General features: G+C 33.5%; 1 protein-coding gene across 1 annotated transcript in view; it reads left to right on the top strand.

The window, feature by feature from the left end:
* LOC111711976 (ATP-binding cassette sub-family G member 5-like) overlaps positions 1–15,007 on the top strand; it is a 22,712-nt gene extending 7,705 nt beyond the window's left edge. Inside the window, 9 exon segments of the mRNA XM_023486480.1 lie at positions 502–596; positions 1,242–1,347; positions 10,800–10,910; positions 11,099–11,219; positions 11,906–12,008; positions 12,090–12,228; positions 12,704–13,042; positions 13,448–13,576; positions 14,756–15,007. Of these exon segments, the coding sequence (XP_023342248.1) occupies positions 502–596; positions 1,242–1,347; positions 10,800–10,910; positions 11,099–11,219; positions 11,906–12,008; positions 12,090–12,228; positions 12,704–13,042; positions 13,448–13,576; positions 14,756–14,942 (1,330 nt within the window). The 3' untranslated portion in view covers positions 14,943–15,007.
* The last annotated feature ends 826 nt before the right edge of the window (positions 15,008–15,833 follow it).

The following is a 15,833-nucleotide window of genomic DNA, read 5'->3' on the forward strand; positions in this document are numbered from 1 at the left end:
GTAAAATCATATTTTTCTCTTTTGGAGTAAAATCATATTTTTCTCTTTTGGAGTAAAATCATATTTTTCTCTTTTGGAGTAAAATCATATTTTTCTCTTTATGGGTAAAATCATATTTTTCTAATTTTTGCGAATAATCATATTTTTCTCTTTTTGGGTAAAATCATATTTTTTAATTTTTCCGAATAATCATATTTTTCTCTTTTTGAGTAAAATCATATTTTTCTAGTTTTGGGTAAAATCATATTTTTCTAATTTTTGCGTAAAATCATATTTGTCTATTTTGGCGTAGAATCATATTTTTCTCTTTTTGGGTAAAATCATATTTTACTCTTTTTAAATAAAATCATATTTTACTCTTTTTGGGTAAAATCATATTTTTCTCTTTTTGGGTAAAATCATATTTTTCTCTTTTTGGGTAAAATCATATTTTTCTCTTTTTGTGTAGAATCATATTTTTCTAATTTTTGCGTAGAATCATATTTGTCTATTTTGGCTTAGAATCGTATTTTTGTCTTACTGCGTAGAATCATAGTTATTGTTTAGATCTATTGGGTTCCCATGTCCTGAGCTTGAAAACCCTCTGATGTACTATCGTAAGTTTTTATTACAATTTTGTTTTGAATCCAGAATAATAAATTCGTATTCTGTCTTGGTAAAAGAAATTGGTTTAAAAACAAGGATTCAGCATTTTTCTCTCACAATATTCTTTTCCAGAATTCTACACACAGGATATTTTTTTATTTTTTTTCCATGCAATATTTACATACACTGGTAGTTTATTATCAATACAATGAAGACGACATTTGATTTATGAAAGCTTTCAAAGAGTATGGATACGTTAAAATAAAGAGAATCTGACAATATAAAGCTTCTCTTTGTTTACTTGTAAACAAACCTGGTTAGAAATCAAAACTTTCAAAGAAACGTCGTCTTCAATCTGCATGTATTGATATAGTCGCCTACCACTGTATAGAAATTTTAGTGATCATAAAGTGGGTCTCAATAATTAGAAAATGCCATCATCGATTTTTGTATCTTTTTAACCTAAAAATAACTGAGGTATTTTGCTAAGAAGGTCGGAGATAATTTAGGTGTAAATTTTCTTAAAAATTAAATCCTTTGGTAGCTAGTGGAACGTAGCTGCCGGTTGACGGTTGAAGGTTGTCGTTAAAATCTTTTTAATATTTATGATCAGTTTTAAATTATCTCTAAATCTGTTTAAAGAAAAACTATTTCAGTTTGTTTATCCACTGTTGATCGACGATCTCGTGAGAGATTTATTGAATCCAACAATCAGATTTCAGCTCTAGTGGAGAAATTTAAACTTGAGGGAGGTCCTTACAGGTACTGGGCTGGTTACTTCATAGAATGTTGGATATCGAGATGAATGCTTGATCCTCTCTTTTTCTTAATATCAAGACTAACCTAATCTTGTACTTGTATCCTGAAAAGTGTATAAAATTCAACCAATCAGAGTCGTGTATTACATACAGAACCGGGAGGGGCTCTCTCATATAAAAAAACTGTTATTGATTTTTCTCTTCTATATCCAAGAAAGAGTAGAATAAGAAGAAAATCAAAAGTGTGTCCGTTGGATACTCAGATTAAGTAGGCGGGATTTAGGATATCTCACTCTTAAGTTCTCAGCTCTGGGCTTTTTTAAATTTTGATTTCTACCAATCCTTTAAACAGCAGACACATAAACCTGGCGGCAGCGCCCGGACCCCTAGCCTGTCCTGGCTGCGGCGATCGGCCCCTAGCCTTTCCTAGCCGCAGCGCTCGGCCCAGAAATTGACTTAACCTAACCTAACCTTTAAATAATACAAAAATAAACAGCGTAGGTCCAATATTGCAGTAGGTCGGAAAGTGAGTAGGTCGGAAGTTCAGTAGGGGGGATGTAACATTACCCTTAAAAACAACTTATGAAGTAAAATTGGGTCCATGTACAATCACAGCGTTCATTGAAGTGTTTAATATTATATAATTTGAATTTAACATTTCCTATTCCACAGTTTTATGGGTTCCACAGTAGAAAATTAAATTTCAATGTTTAAAACCAAAGAGAATAGAATATATATTAGATTGGAATTTAGAGAATCTCTCGGTATGAATTTTTTCACTCCCTTTCACCCTGAAAGGGAGTTCAAAGTGTACAAATCATGTGAATGTTCACAAATTATATGCAGTAGAGTACATTAATACAGTATGTTCCATAGACTATCCATTTCAATTTCGAATTTTTTAAAAGCTGTTAAATAAACTTTATAAAATGAATTCGGAAAATAAAAACATCATTTGATTTATAGTTATAACGGAAAATCGTCGTTTGTAAAGTGAAAGGCATAGAGTCTATGTGAAATGATCATTGGTCAATTATGAAACCAGCTTATTTTATAATTTGGTTTTCTTTTAATGTTAATTTTAGATTTCCTATAAATGATGTTCCAGGGCCCAAAAGGTTATATAGCACAAATATGTGAAGTACACCTGCAGTATGGAAACAGTACAACAAAATGGCCGTTTACACTTTTTTCTAGTAAATTCCACTCTAATATTTATTCTATTCGCTTTGTTTATAACTAAAAGTCTGTCAATTGTAGAAAGTAAATCATGAGTAAATCCCGTAATTATGTACGGAGTTCAAAATGTTGTCTTAAAGGGAGTGACCGGCAATATGTATGGTAGTTGAACTGAGAATGTAGTATTGTGGCAAAAAATTTTATTCGTTTGGGACATATAAAACGTTTTAATGATGTATTATTCCTGAGTTTGAGCGCAAAGTTGACGTTCAAAATCATCCATTTGGGTGGTTACGTTTTAAGAATCATTTTTTAAAAATTTTCAATAACGGCGACGAAAAATGTATCAAAACTTCTACAGTAAACTAATAAGATGCTTAGGAACATTTGTCAATAAATCAATGTTAGAATCAATTATTTCTTTTTCATCAAAGATCTTCTCGTCCAACGGTGTTTTCACAAAAGACGGAGGTATAACCAGAACCTTTAACTGTCCTGAGCTGTATCTGGTATCCAGATCATTTTTAGCCATGCACTGGTACATTCCCTCGTCTCTATCCTTCCTCACTTGTCGGATCTTTAGAACATTGTCTCTTAGTTCATACCGTTCTCGGTCCTCCGGGGCTAACTTGTCCTTCTCTGATATTAGAGGTTTTCCGTTTCTTAACCAACCATAGGTTACATTAGGAATACCGAAGGCCTCACAGGTCCAAACTAACTCATCGTTCTCATCCACAAATTGATCATCAATATGGATTGTGAACACAGGACGGGATTGAATACTCAGGGTGATTTTCTCCTTAATTAAAACCTTGTCATTCTCTGCGGTGCAGATGTACTGACCCTGATCTTCTACCTGAACCTTGGGGATAATAAGAACCCTGTTGTAGTTGATTGTATAGGAACCACGAGGGAGGGGAGAGTTCTCTCTTGTCCAGTTATAATGTGGAACTGGATATCCAAAGGCGATGCATTCAAGTCTTACATCCTCTCCGGCCATCGGAGCTTCAGGGAATGATTTTGGAAAGTTCTTAGGGAACCTAAGCTGCTGATAGTTCGGATGGGGGAGAACGTCAATGGTGAAAAAGGGACCGTTCCTGCCAATATTGGAAACTGCACTTTGAACATTACAACTGTAATTTCCTCGATCTACTTTCTCTAGAGCTGTGATGTACATGTATCCGTCATATGAAACCATAACTCTCCGATCCTCTTCAACAAAATTGGGGAAATATTCCCTCGCCCAGTAGTATTTTACATCTGGATAATGGTGCGGGGGATCACAGGAGATAGCTTTACCCCAGTTCTCCCACCCTACCTCGTTAATTCGTCGCAGAATAAATTCTCCGATAAAACCAAAGGATAAAGAAACAGATTTAGACCTAATCGTACCAAACTTGTTAGTTGCCGTGCAGAAGTATGTTCCCTTGTCTTGGGTCTGATCCGGGGCATGAATAATCAGCTGACCACCAATGATTGTAATCCTGGAGTCAGACAAGGGCTCAACCTTGAGCTCGGTGAGAGTATCATTGATGTAGAGTTCCTTGAACCACTCGTAGGATGCGGGGGGCCAGGCCTGGGCGATACACAGCAAGGATATATCGTTCACGATATTTCTCCGGCTCATGTCGAATACGGTTTTGTTAGGTTGTCTCATGAAGACGGGTCCCATCGGGATATATCTGGGATCTCCCAGGGGTTGGCCATACTCCGCGGTTCTGTCGTCGTTGATTAAATATCTGATTTCCTGAAAAATATGTTATAGATTTAGATTTAATTAAATAAACATTTTGTTTTTAACAATTGCCATTATCAATTCAATTTGTTGACATATTGGAAAACTAGAATTGATTAAACCAACTATTTGAAAATATTTGGGAAATGGATTTCGTTATAAGTCTTGAAAACAATCCAAGAAAAGAAAGTGAAGACGTAATCTCCACTTAAAGAAGGAAAGGTCAGATTCACAACGTTACCATTTAAACCTTTAATTTAGAAACCACAATTGAAAATTATGAATTTTCAGATAGAAAAAACGTCAAGAGTCCCTTTAATCATAAAATAACATTATTAAAAGTTTTGAACAAAATGACTATGAACGATCCATTGGAATACCATGGAATTTTGTCGTTAAAAAGGAAAGGTTAATTTATCACAGTTTTACAACACTTTGCATCTACTATCGAGACAGGGCCTTGTTTGAAGTGTTGTTGGGTCATTTGCTCTGGGGTTGTCCTTGCAAACTTCATTATACTTTTTAGTAGCCCCGGGCATGGAAAGAAATTGAGTCTTTGCCACAAACTGATTTTCAGTCTTTCCAATCCAATGTTTTAAAGGTTTACACCATCAGGTTGCAAAGATATTGGGATTAGAAAGTTCATTTTAAACCTGCAAAGTGCTTGTTTCCATGTTCAGTTTTAAAAAAGTATTTGGCAAAATCTCACCTCAATCGGAACCTCACAGATATATAGGTATTCCTCTAGTCCGAATACAGGTTGGAATCCCCATTGTCTTCTGTCCAGGGAGAAAGCATAAACCAAGTAATCCTTCTTGTAATCAGCCTGCAGTACAGAGTACAGTACAACAACAACAACAGTATTAAGTACAACAACAGTATAGAGTACAGCAACAGTATACAGTACAACAACAGTATACAGTACAACAAAAGTATACAGTACAACAACAATATACAGTACAATAACAATATACAGTACAACAACAGTATACAGTACAACAACAATAGATTGGAAAACTCTCTTAAAGAGTTGAATGTATTAAAAAAAAAGAGGGACATGTCCAATTTACAACGATACACTTTAAAGTTTTTTTCTGATCAATAATGTGGAATTAAGCTGAAAAATGCTGCAGCAGAAATACGCATGTTACTATTGTAGAGAAACCGCAATTGAATATACTCCATTTTCAAAGATATAAATGGATATCATCCATTCGTGATAAGACAATACCACTCTGTATATCTTTACGGCTTGGACACAAAATAAGAACAAACAAATTAATGAAGAAAAAAAAGATTTTTTTCCTTTTTTTCTCATATTTCGTGTGAGAGTTAAATATTTGCCATTTAAATAACGAATTTTCATTAATTCCCATTATTATCAGGGGGAAGGTTAATATTACCTTCTTGAAACAAATCTGATAGAAAATGTGAATATTTTTCATGAAAACCCGCGAAATGTGAAACCAGGCATAAAACTTTACTTATTTTCTTCGGAACAAATAAGAAACTTTTTAGACCCGAGATCATGAAATCATGAAATTGCGAGTAAAAATGCGGGAGAATTCTCTCAAAATTGAATTAAAAAACCTGTTCCAGTTCTCCCCACTCGTTGGATTTGAGAAAGAACTCTTGAAGGTTCAGCATCTGTGATCCATCTCCTTGGTTGATCCAGGTATTCTGGTTCTCCTGTCTAGTAGAGATATACCATCTCCTGTGCTGAGGATCATTCTTGTTCAAGTAGTTGGTTATAAACCTGGAGTAAACAGATAATTAGTTATAAACCTGGAGTAAACAGATAATTAGTTATAAACCTGGAGTAAACAGATAATTAGTTATAAACTTGGAGTAAACAGATAATTAGTTATAAACCTGGAGTAAACATATAATTAGTTATAAACCTGGAGTATACAGGTAGTTGGTTATAAACCTGGAGTAAACAGAAAATTAGTTATAAACCTGGAGTAAACAGATAAATAGTTAAAAACCTGGAGTATACATATACTTATATATAAACCTGGAGTATACATATAGTTATTTATACACCTGGAGTATACATATAGTTAGTTATAAACCTGGAGTATACATATACTTATTTATAAACCTGGAGTTAACAGACAATTTGTTATAAATCTGGAGTATACATATACTTATATATAAACCTGGAGTATACATATAGTTATTTATAGACCTGGAGTATACATATAGTTATTTATAAACCTGGAGTATACATATACTTATATATAAACCTGGAGTATACATATAGTTATTTTTAAACCTGGAGTAAACATATTGTTATTTATAGACCTGGAGTAAACATATAGTTATTTATAAACCTAGAGTAAATGTTTATGGATTTTAAAAGATCTTGCTAATTAATAATCTAACCAACCATCAAACTTTTAAAGGAATTGAGCCGCAAACTCAAATTTTCTAGCTCCTATATCTTTGCAACCTGATATTTCTATTTAAGGTAATCTAAAAATAAGATAATTTTTACAAAATGCATAGTTTGAAATATCTACGATATTATGTTGCAATCCATCAACTATAAAAAATCTAAATGTGTTTATTTTGGACTATTCTATGATAAGCTTTTTTGAATTATGAGAGTTATGACTCACGTTCACTCCGGTTCAGACATAAGGATACGGATACGACTTTTTGATCTCGTAGCTCCTCTAGTTTTGATTTAACGCCCAAGTATGAGAAGTGAAAAATTTTTTGTTTTCATATTATAAATTGTGAACTTTTTTGTTCTACTAAAAAACTTTTTAAAAAGTTATGTTTTTGATAGAAAACGTGAAAACAATTTTAATTTTCTGATTCTGATATCTTTCCAGCCTATGTTTTACACCTTCAATATATATATATCGAGTATGAATTTTTTTGATCTAAATTTGAAATAAAAGAAGGTTTACACCGACAGGTTGCAATAGATGAAGATATAAGAAATTTAGTGTTTGTGGCGTGTGTTCAGTTTACTTACATAAAAAATTGTGGCTTTGTAACAAGCTTTGATTTTCTATTTCCTGTATCTTTGCAACCTGAACTTTGAATTCTGTTAGATAAAATAATCTAAGTTCAGAATATCAAACGTTTACACAGTCAGGTTGCAAATATATAGGGATTTATTTTGAGTTAGTTGCAAATATTGAACTTGTTTGACGTGTGAAGTATGATTATAGATTAATAATCTGTTTGTAAACTAACCTATGCTCCTCGACTGTATCTACACTGGCAAGATCAGCTCTGTCCTGATCATTGTGTCTGAGTGCTTTGACGTGCTAAGTATGATTATAGATTAATAATCTGTTTGTAAACTAACCTATGCTCCTCGACTGTATCTACACTGGCAAGATCAGCTCTGTCCTGATCATTGTGTCTGAGTGCTTTGACGTGCTAAGTATGATTATAGATTAATAATCTGTTTGTAAACTAACCTATGCTCCTCGACTGTATCTACACTGGCAAGATCAGCTCTGTCCTGATCATTGTGTCTGAGTGCTTTGACGTGCTAAGTATGATTATAGATTAATAATCTGTTTGTAAACTAACCTATGCTCCTCGACTGTATCTACACTGGCAAGATCAGCTCTGTCCTGATCATTGTGTCTGAGTGCTTTGACGTGCTAAGTATGATTATAGATTAATAATCTGTTTGTAAACTAACCTATGCTCCTCGACTGTATCTACACTGGCAAGATCAGCTCTGTCCTGATCATTGTGTCTGAGTGCTTTGACGTGCTAAGTATGATTATAGATTAATAATCTGTTTGTAAACTAACCTATGCTCCTCGACTGTATCTACACTGGCAAGATCAGCTCTGTCCTGATCATTGTGTCTGAGTGCTTTGACGTGCTAAGTATGATTATAGATTAATAATCTGTTTGTAAACTAACCTATGCTCCTCGACTGTATCTACACTGGCAAGATCAGCTCTGTCCTGATNTTTACAAAAGTATGTTTATAATTATAATTTAGCAAATTACTAAAAACAACAAATGTTTTGGTTACGAAACCAAAACCATACCTCTGGGTGCTCCTCACTGAATCGGTGCATACTCAGAACTAGAGACTTGCACTAATGGATAACCACATTTTTGTTGGACCTCACGTGACCCCAGGGAAGTTTATGGATGATCGAATTTTTGAAAATTTTTAAATCCACAAAATGTTTTTTTATAAAATCCGCGAAATTTTTTGTTTATTTTTGTTTTACACTGTATACCAAAGAGAAAATATTCACAATTGAAATAGTGAATGGGCACGAAGCGCCCTAAAAGCCTAGTATTTAGTATATTGAAGGTCGGAAAGTGAGTAGGTCAGAAGTTAAGTAGGGGGCATGTTGCAATAGACGATGTAACATTGTGACGGTAAAAAATGTTGAATATCTCCATTGTTTCTTTATCTGTAATGTAAATAATTCAGCAGTACAAAGTTTTCTATTTATTTTCTATTTTCAAACTATAGAATAATGGGGAATTCATTCACTCGATCAATGCGAGCGGAACCACAAGCACACGTTCGACTCCGATCATGGTCGTGTTTTGCCTTTGCCTCGACTCCGATCATGGTGGTGTTTTGCCTTGACTGCCTCGACTCCGATCATGGTGGTGTTTTGCCTTTGCCTCGACTCCGATCATGGTCGTGTTTTGCATTTCCCTCGACTCGGCAGAATTTGCACTGAACAATTCTCGGGCTTGGCCTGGATCAAGGCACCATGTCTGGTCTAGGTTCAAAGGTTCCTCGGGCAAATATTGTCCATCTAATTCTGGTAAATTTCTTACTCGATCCTGAAATAATAAGCAAGACAGACCCGTATGAAAGTCATTTTTCATCCTTCAATCAATCAGAAACAACCCTGTTCAAGCTGTTTAACAAGTTTATTGATCTGTTCATGCTTGCAAAATAACTGTTGGCAACAAATACCTCAATACTTGAATATTTATTTATGTTGAAAATTGTATAAAAATATTTGCTGTTTTTCCAAGAATTTCAATGCCTCCATCAATTTTATTCACATCTGATCATCCTTATTAATTTATCTTTTTCTTAAAACAAAGATGTGAATCCTGCAATTTGATGAGAACCTAAATAGATGGTGGAATAAGTGTATATGAATTATGAAGAAAGAATGGTTTTTGTTTTTTAAATCCATTAATTAAAGGAAGGGGTCCCAAGTTGGAATAGCTCTTAATTAGATAAGGAATTAAGACGACATTTGCATACAGGCTTGAAATGCAATTCAGGGTTTACTAAATCATTAAATTAATTATATTCAATCACAACATTACCCTTAAAAACAACTTATGAAGTAAAATTGGGTCCATGTACAATCACAGCGTTCTTTGAAGTGTTTAAATATTATATAATTTGAATTTAACATTTCCTATTCCACAGTTTTATGAGTTCCACAGTAGAATATTAAATTTCAATGTTTAAAACTAAAAGTCTGTCAATTGTAGAAAGTAAATCATGAGTAAATCCCGTAATCATGTACGGAGTTCAAAATGTTGTCTGAAAGGGAGTGACCGGCAATGTACAGGGTGTCCCACATCATATTAGACCGAGCACGGGTCTAAATTACGATTTTCGGGACTAATTAGAAAATTTCATTAGAATGAATCATTTTGAAAAATAACATAAGGCTTATATAAGACTTTTTCTGCGGAAAATGATAAGTTTTTCGAGTATTAAGGGTTTATTTTGGTGTTAAAGATTGGAGGCAATCTAATATGATATGGGACGCTCTGTATGGTAGTTGAACTGAGAATGTAGTATTGTGGAAAAAAATTTTAGGATTCATTTGAGACGTATAACATGTTCTAATGATGTATAATTACTGAGTTTGATCACAGAGTCGACGTTCAAAATCATCCATTTGGGTGGTTACGTTTTCAGAATTGATTTTTTTTTTAAATATTAAATAACGACGACAAAAAATGTATCGAAAATTAATAAACTGATAAGATGTTTAAAAACATATTTCTTAATAGAAATTTTTCAATAAATCAATGTTAGAATCAATTATATCTTTTTCATCATTATGTTGAATTTCTTATTCTTTATGAATTTGATCGCAGATTTCTTGAAATGTCGTCTTTTCAATAACAATTTCAGGAAATCTACAGAAAACGTTTGTGAACAATAAGACATTAAAGAAACAAATAACTAAATAAGATTACTTATTTTTGACGATAAGAGTCAATTTTTACTTTCTCAACCTGTGTCTGCAGGTACTTTCCCAAAGGCGTTTTCACAAGGGCGACTTCCCAAATGTGCAATTACTTCCCAACGGATAGCTTAACCCTCTGCAATGGGGGCCGAGCGCTGCTAAGGACAGACTTGGGAAGTTGCCGCTTTGGAAAATTGCACACTTGGGAAGTTGTCACGTGGTAAAATACCCTTGGGATGTTGCCAATTAGGAAAAATCCTTTGGGAAAGTACCTTACATCCTATTTATACAATAATTTTATTGTAGAATTCCTTTGATATTTTTCGTCGTTTTTTAATAATTCAAAATTACACGTTACTCTAGGAAGTATGCTGGTCCTGCAGTAGATGTGGAGAACTATGAAACCCAGCAGAAGGTTCCTCTTACAGCTTACGGAAAACCAGGATACTTTTCCATCCTACATAATCTTATTTGGTTAGCTTTTAAATAAAATATTTACGCGGCAATGCCATGTTACAACTTGTTGGGATACACAATGGTTTTCCATGGAAAGTAAAATTATGATATTATCTTCTTATTATTTTTGGGTTTTCCAGTATCTGAGATGTATAATTCTAACACAATGTATGTTATTGATAGAAATCTTGATCTGTTTGATTTAGGAGGTTTTGGGATCTTCACAACCCACTGCGGATCTCAGGATTGAAGACGATATTTTTAAACTTCTTACTTCTTCCATCCTTCTTCTTTCTTCTCTGGATCTTCTACTTTCATGCTCATAATGTAAGCAGCACTGGGAATTAAAAAATTTTTAAGGGACTTTTGTTGAATTCATAAGAAAAATTCTTGTAGCGTGTCTTTTCTATAAAAGTCCAAGACTGGATTTTAAGATTTTAAGATAAAAATATATTTTTTCAAACTTTTGAACAAAAAATTACACTATAGAATCCTTAATATTTACATTGCAACCCTGAAACCGGGGGTTGCAATTTTACATTGCAACCCAAGGGATGCAATCTAATTGATTGCGAATTTTTCTGCCAAGAAGTTGCGGGTTTACAACTCTGAAAACATGAATTAGATTTGATTTCTGAACTCAAAAATATGTGATACAAAACTAAAAAGACTTTTCAGTTTTTAAAACGTGAAGATGGTTGATTTTTATGTAAATTAAAATGTTACATTTTGATTAGAAGTGGAAAAATCTCCATAAAATTTGTTTAAAGGTTGAAGCAATAACATATCTGTTCATTCACGTGAGGCAATAGGAATGCAATAAATAGAGGAAGGATGTTTACATTGCCTTGTCTTCCCTATTGCCTTCCTATTGAAAAAAGAAAAATTGGTGCACCTATCAAAACCATATTTACAATCTACAATTTTACTAACGTTGCCTTCTATCACATTTATAAAGATCCCATGTTCATTGAAACTTTCCGTATATATATAATATATATCTGTTATTCTAGAATACCAAAGAATACCAAAGAAGTTTTGTCACGAAGAACGGTCTTATCTTCAACAGTTTGGCAGGAGTATACTTCATGTCGATTATATCAACAGTAGAGACATGTAAGTGTTTTCTAAGACTACTGCAGACAAACAAAATAGGAGTGTGCCTAGCTAGCCATCTTAAACTGATATATTTTCTAGTTGGTAAGCTCCGGACTAGATACTACCAGGAGTCAAGAGAAGGATTATACTCAGGACCGACCTTCCTTCTCTCATACTTCATATCGTCTATACCAGTCTCAGCCATCACATCATTCCTAGCCTCTCTCATCTTATTCAGGTACCTTGAGGAAATTTTAAAAACATTTTTAGGTTTACAGAAAAAAGATACAAAATTGTTCAAACGAAGATTATTATTACAAAATGTACTCACTTTAGGAACCTATACAATTGTACCTTTTTTATCAACAAGCCTAAAATTGGGCTCATTCATTCAGAAATTGTACGTAGATTTTAAAAATGGTCTCAATCTTGAAAATCCGATTACAAACGAGTCTGTAGACCCTTATTCCCCGTTTTTTTGAGACACTCTGTATATCGGATCAATAATGTTAAAGATATTATCGTTTTTCTAGCTTAAAACGTGTTTTATTCCCGCCACTTTTTCCGATTCATTTAAACAGAGACAACACAATTGAAAATCATAAATTTTCAAAACGAAAAAAAGGTTATCTCGTTCATTATTGATCATTCTTAATATTTTTTTGGGGAAAAAACTTATATTCAGGATTTATTTGATTGATAAAACTGTTTAGAGGATTGAAGAGTGAGATGATCTGTACCGGAGAAGAAAGTTCAACCTGTTCCCGTCTCTCTACCTACACCTACACCCAGATACAAGACCTAGAGAACTACACCACAGAGAACGCATGGTATCCCGACTTTCTTCTGTACTGGCTCGCCATCTGGGCCTGCTCCCTCCTCTCCCAGCAGCAGACGGTCAGCGTCCTGCTCATTGTGAAGAGCAGCTACAGTGCTGGACTGGTCAGCGTGTTTCTCAGCATAGTTTACCTGACCCTGGGTAGCTGTACGGTTAGATCACATACTGGCCTTCCAGAGCTGATATATCATCTTACATACATCACACAGGCCAGGGTAGTTATGGGTTAAGTGTACACCGATATGAAAATTTGTTTAAGATTGAAAAGTGTGCCCCTTAAAGTTTTTTTTGGCAATAATTATGGTGATATTATTTACTACAGGGTAATCCACAAATATGAGACTTCAGAGACGACTCTACAGAATTTATTAGTTTTTTGAAAAAGACTGTTTTTAAGACAGAAAACTAAATTCAACCCTCAGATCTTAATATTGGTTTTAGATCGATAATAAAGCTTTAGTGGGTAACCCTGTATCTAAAAGTTAAATGAAAAAAATCCGCGGTTTTTTCCGAGGCAAGGCAAAGACTCGTAACAAGCAGTTTGCAATTGTGAAGCATTAATTTTATTACTAAAAGTACATTTTATTTTCATGTTCTCAACCCATTATTTCCCATTTAGATACAGCGGAGCAATCTTGAACCGCCTTGAGTTCTATGATAAGAAAAGCTTGGTTGGGTTGGGTTGGAGAAATGAAACTACGGGACAGGAGTTCCCCTGTATCAAGGACTCCTATGGAGTTGTTTGCAGGTATTTAATATATCTACAAGTGGGAGTTCTCCTGTTTTAAGGACTCCCTATGACGTAATGGGAGATTTCGCAGATTTGTCTGTTTTCAGTGCAGGTAGATTTCCTAAATCTGATAAAACAAAATAATTTTGAAACTATCATCAGGAAATCAATATATATACTTGGCCTGTCTGTTTCTTTGTATCCAATAAACGTCAAAACGGATGAACCGATTGGGCACAAATGACCCCAGGAGGCAGGGATGCTCAGAAATTAAAATTTAGAAAATCCAGGAAAATATATAATTAAATCTGCGAACTTTTTTATTTGTTTTTGTTAATATTGTACAAAGAGAAGATGCTCACAGTTGGAGCCACAATTAAAATTTTAAATATAAGATGGCCAATTCGCGAAGCGCCCTAAAATCCAATTCATCAAAATAAAATTAAGAAATTATTGAATACGAATATATATTTTATCGTGAAATCTTTTGAATTGAAATAAGATTTAGAGGAGCAAACCATCTCTGTTGAGCTTAAATGATTTTAAAGAATTAAATCTACGCTAATGCTTTCACTGACAACATTTTCTAACATTCTAGCAGGAAATAAATTCAATTTCGTAAATTTCGTAATTTGTAAAGTTGTCTATATAATTATATAATTAAGGAATGCAAAATGTTTACTCCGAAATCGTTTCTTTAGCAAAATAAAGTTTGGATCGTCGTTTTTGCGGCGGGGTAGTTAATCTCAAATACTCTTTTCAAAACATCAGATGGAAATAAGAATATCAACAATTAACTTATATTATAAAGTTCAGGCAAAATTGACCAAATCGTCGTTTATTTAGTGATTTTTTCCTTTGATTTATTTTTTTTAAATAAGAAAGGCAACAATTAATAAGACGTCAACAAAACAGACCATATCAATTGACGTGATAACCAGAAAACTATGGAATAAGAAGACGACATCATAGTAATAATTAAGTGTATTTGATGTTGTTTAAAAGTCAAATAGTTTTACTACACACTTATTATATCGCTAATTTATGGAAATGGGTCTGTTTCCGCTACACAATTGCCTTGTCTCATACTCATTGAACTTTTAAAATATAAAACTTGATTCTAAAAGTCGACTTCCTATTACAGAGTTTTCTGGTTATCACTGTATTTAGTTTCTTTACTATTTAATAATACCCTAGATATATCAATGGAACCCATTACCTCGGAGAGAAGTATTCCTACCCTGGGACAACCCTGGAGCAACTGCTTGAACCCTGGACCAACACAGCAATCAACTTTGCGTTTCCAGCAGCTCTAGGAGTTATCAATCTAGTTCTATACCTGGTTCCCCTCCCAGCATTTATCAAAGCTAAGTTTAGAGAATAGAAAATAGAATTTTGCACTTATTAAATCTATATTTTTTGTGGTTTTGGATAAAAATAAACTTAACGTAATTTATTTAGACTTTATGAATATATTTTTTTATGAAGAGATTTGATTTGAGAGAGCTCAAGATCTAAAATAAATTTTAAGTGGTATTATGTGTGTTGCGTATTTATTTTTGATACTGTAGTATGTTTTATGTGTTTTTTTTCTATACGATATTTTGTTCAGATGAGGAATCCTTATTTAATATTTTACCGCCTTTTGACCAACAATTAAAAGGAGTGCTCGTAATAAGATAATCGACTTCTACAAATTGTACTTCTATCTGAAACGTCTGTCGCTTAGTTTTTCAAGAATTGATTTAATGATTGTGTTATAAATATAAATATATCAACTCAGGACCTAGACTTCTCTGCTGTGGGCAACAAACGTTTTTGAAAATTGTCTTATTGTAGAAACAAAAGATAGAAATAAAATTGGCGGATCGATTTTGGATTCAATTCAGATTCAGCCAATTCATCTTTTTATTTTGGAACAAACATTCCCTTTAATTTGTCAGGAAAATAGTTCAGAATTAAAATTAAGGCTGTTATCTTTTTTTAATGAACGAAACTGTTTTGATCAGAAAAAAAACAATTCAGCAAAACCTCTGGACTTTTCACAATATTTGGATTAAAAATAGATAAAGGGTATGGACCACAATTTTAAAACCCCTATACTGGAGGAGGGGGGGGGGGTTGATTTTCTAATCTTTAAAGGAATAAAGTAAAAATGTGGACCTTAACTTCACATGAAATTACGACACAATCCCTTATAATGATGACACATTTTCTAACGTAACCACATGTTACATGTTAACAAATCAATACTTATCTCTCCTTGTTCTCTATA

This window comes from Eurytemora carolleeae, unplaced genomic scaffold (genome assembly GCF_000591075.1).
Source record: "Eurytemora carolleeae unplaced genomic scaffold, Eaff_2.0 scaffold110, whole genome shotgun sequence".
NCBI lineage: Eukaryota > Metazoa > Arthropoda > Copepoda > Calanoida > Temoridae > Eurytemora > Eurytemora carolleeae.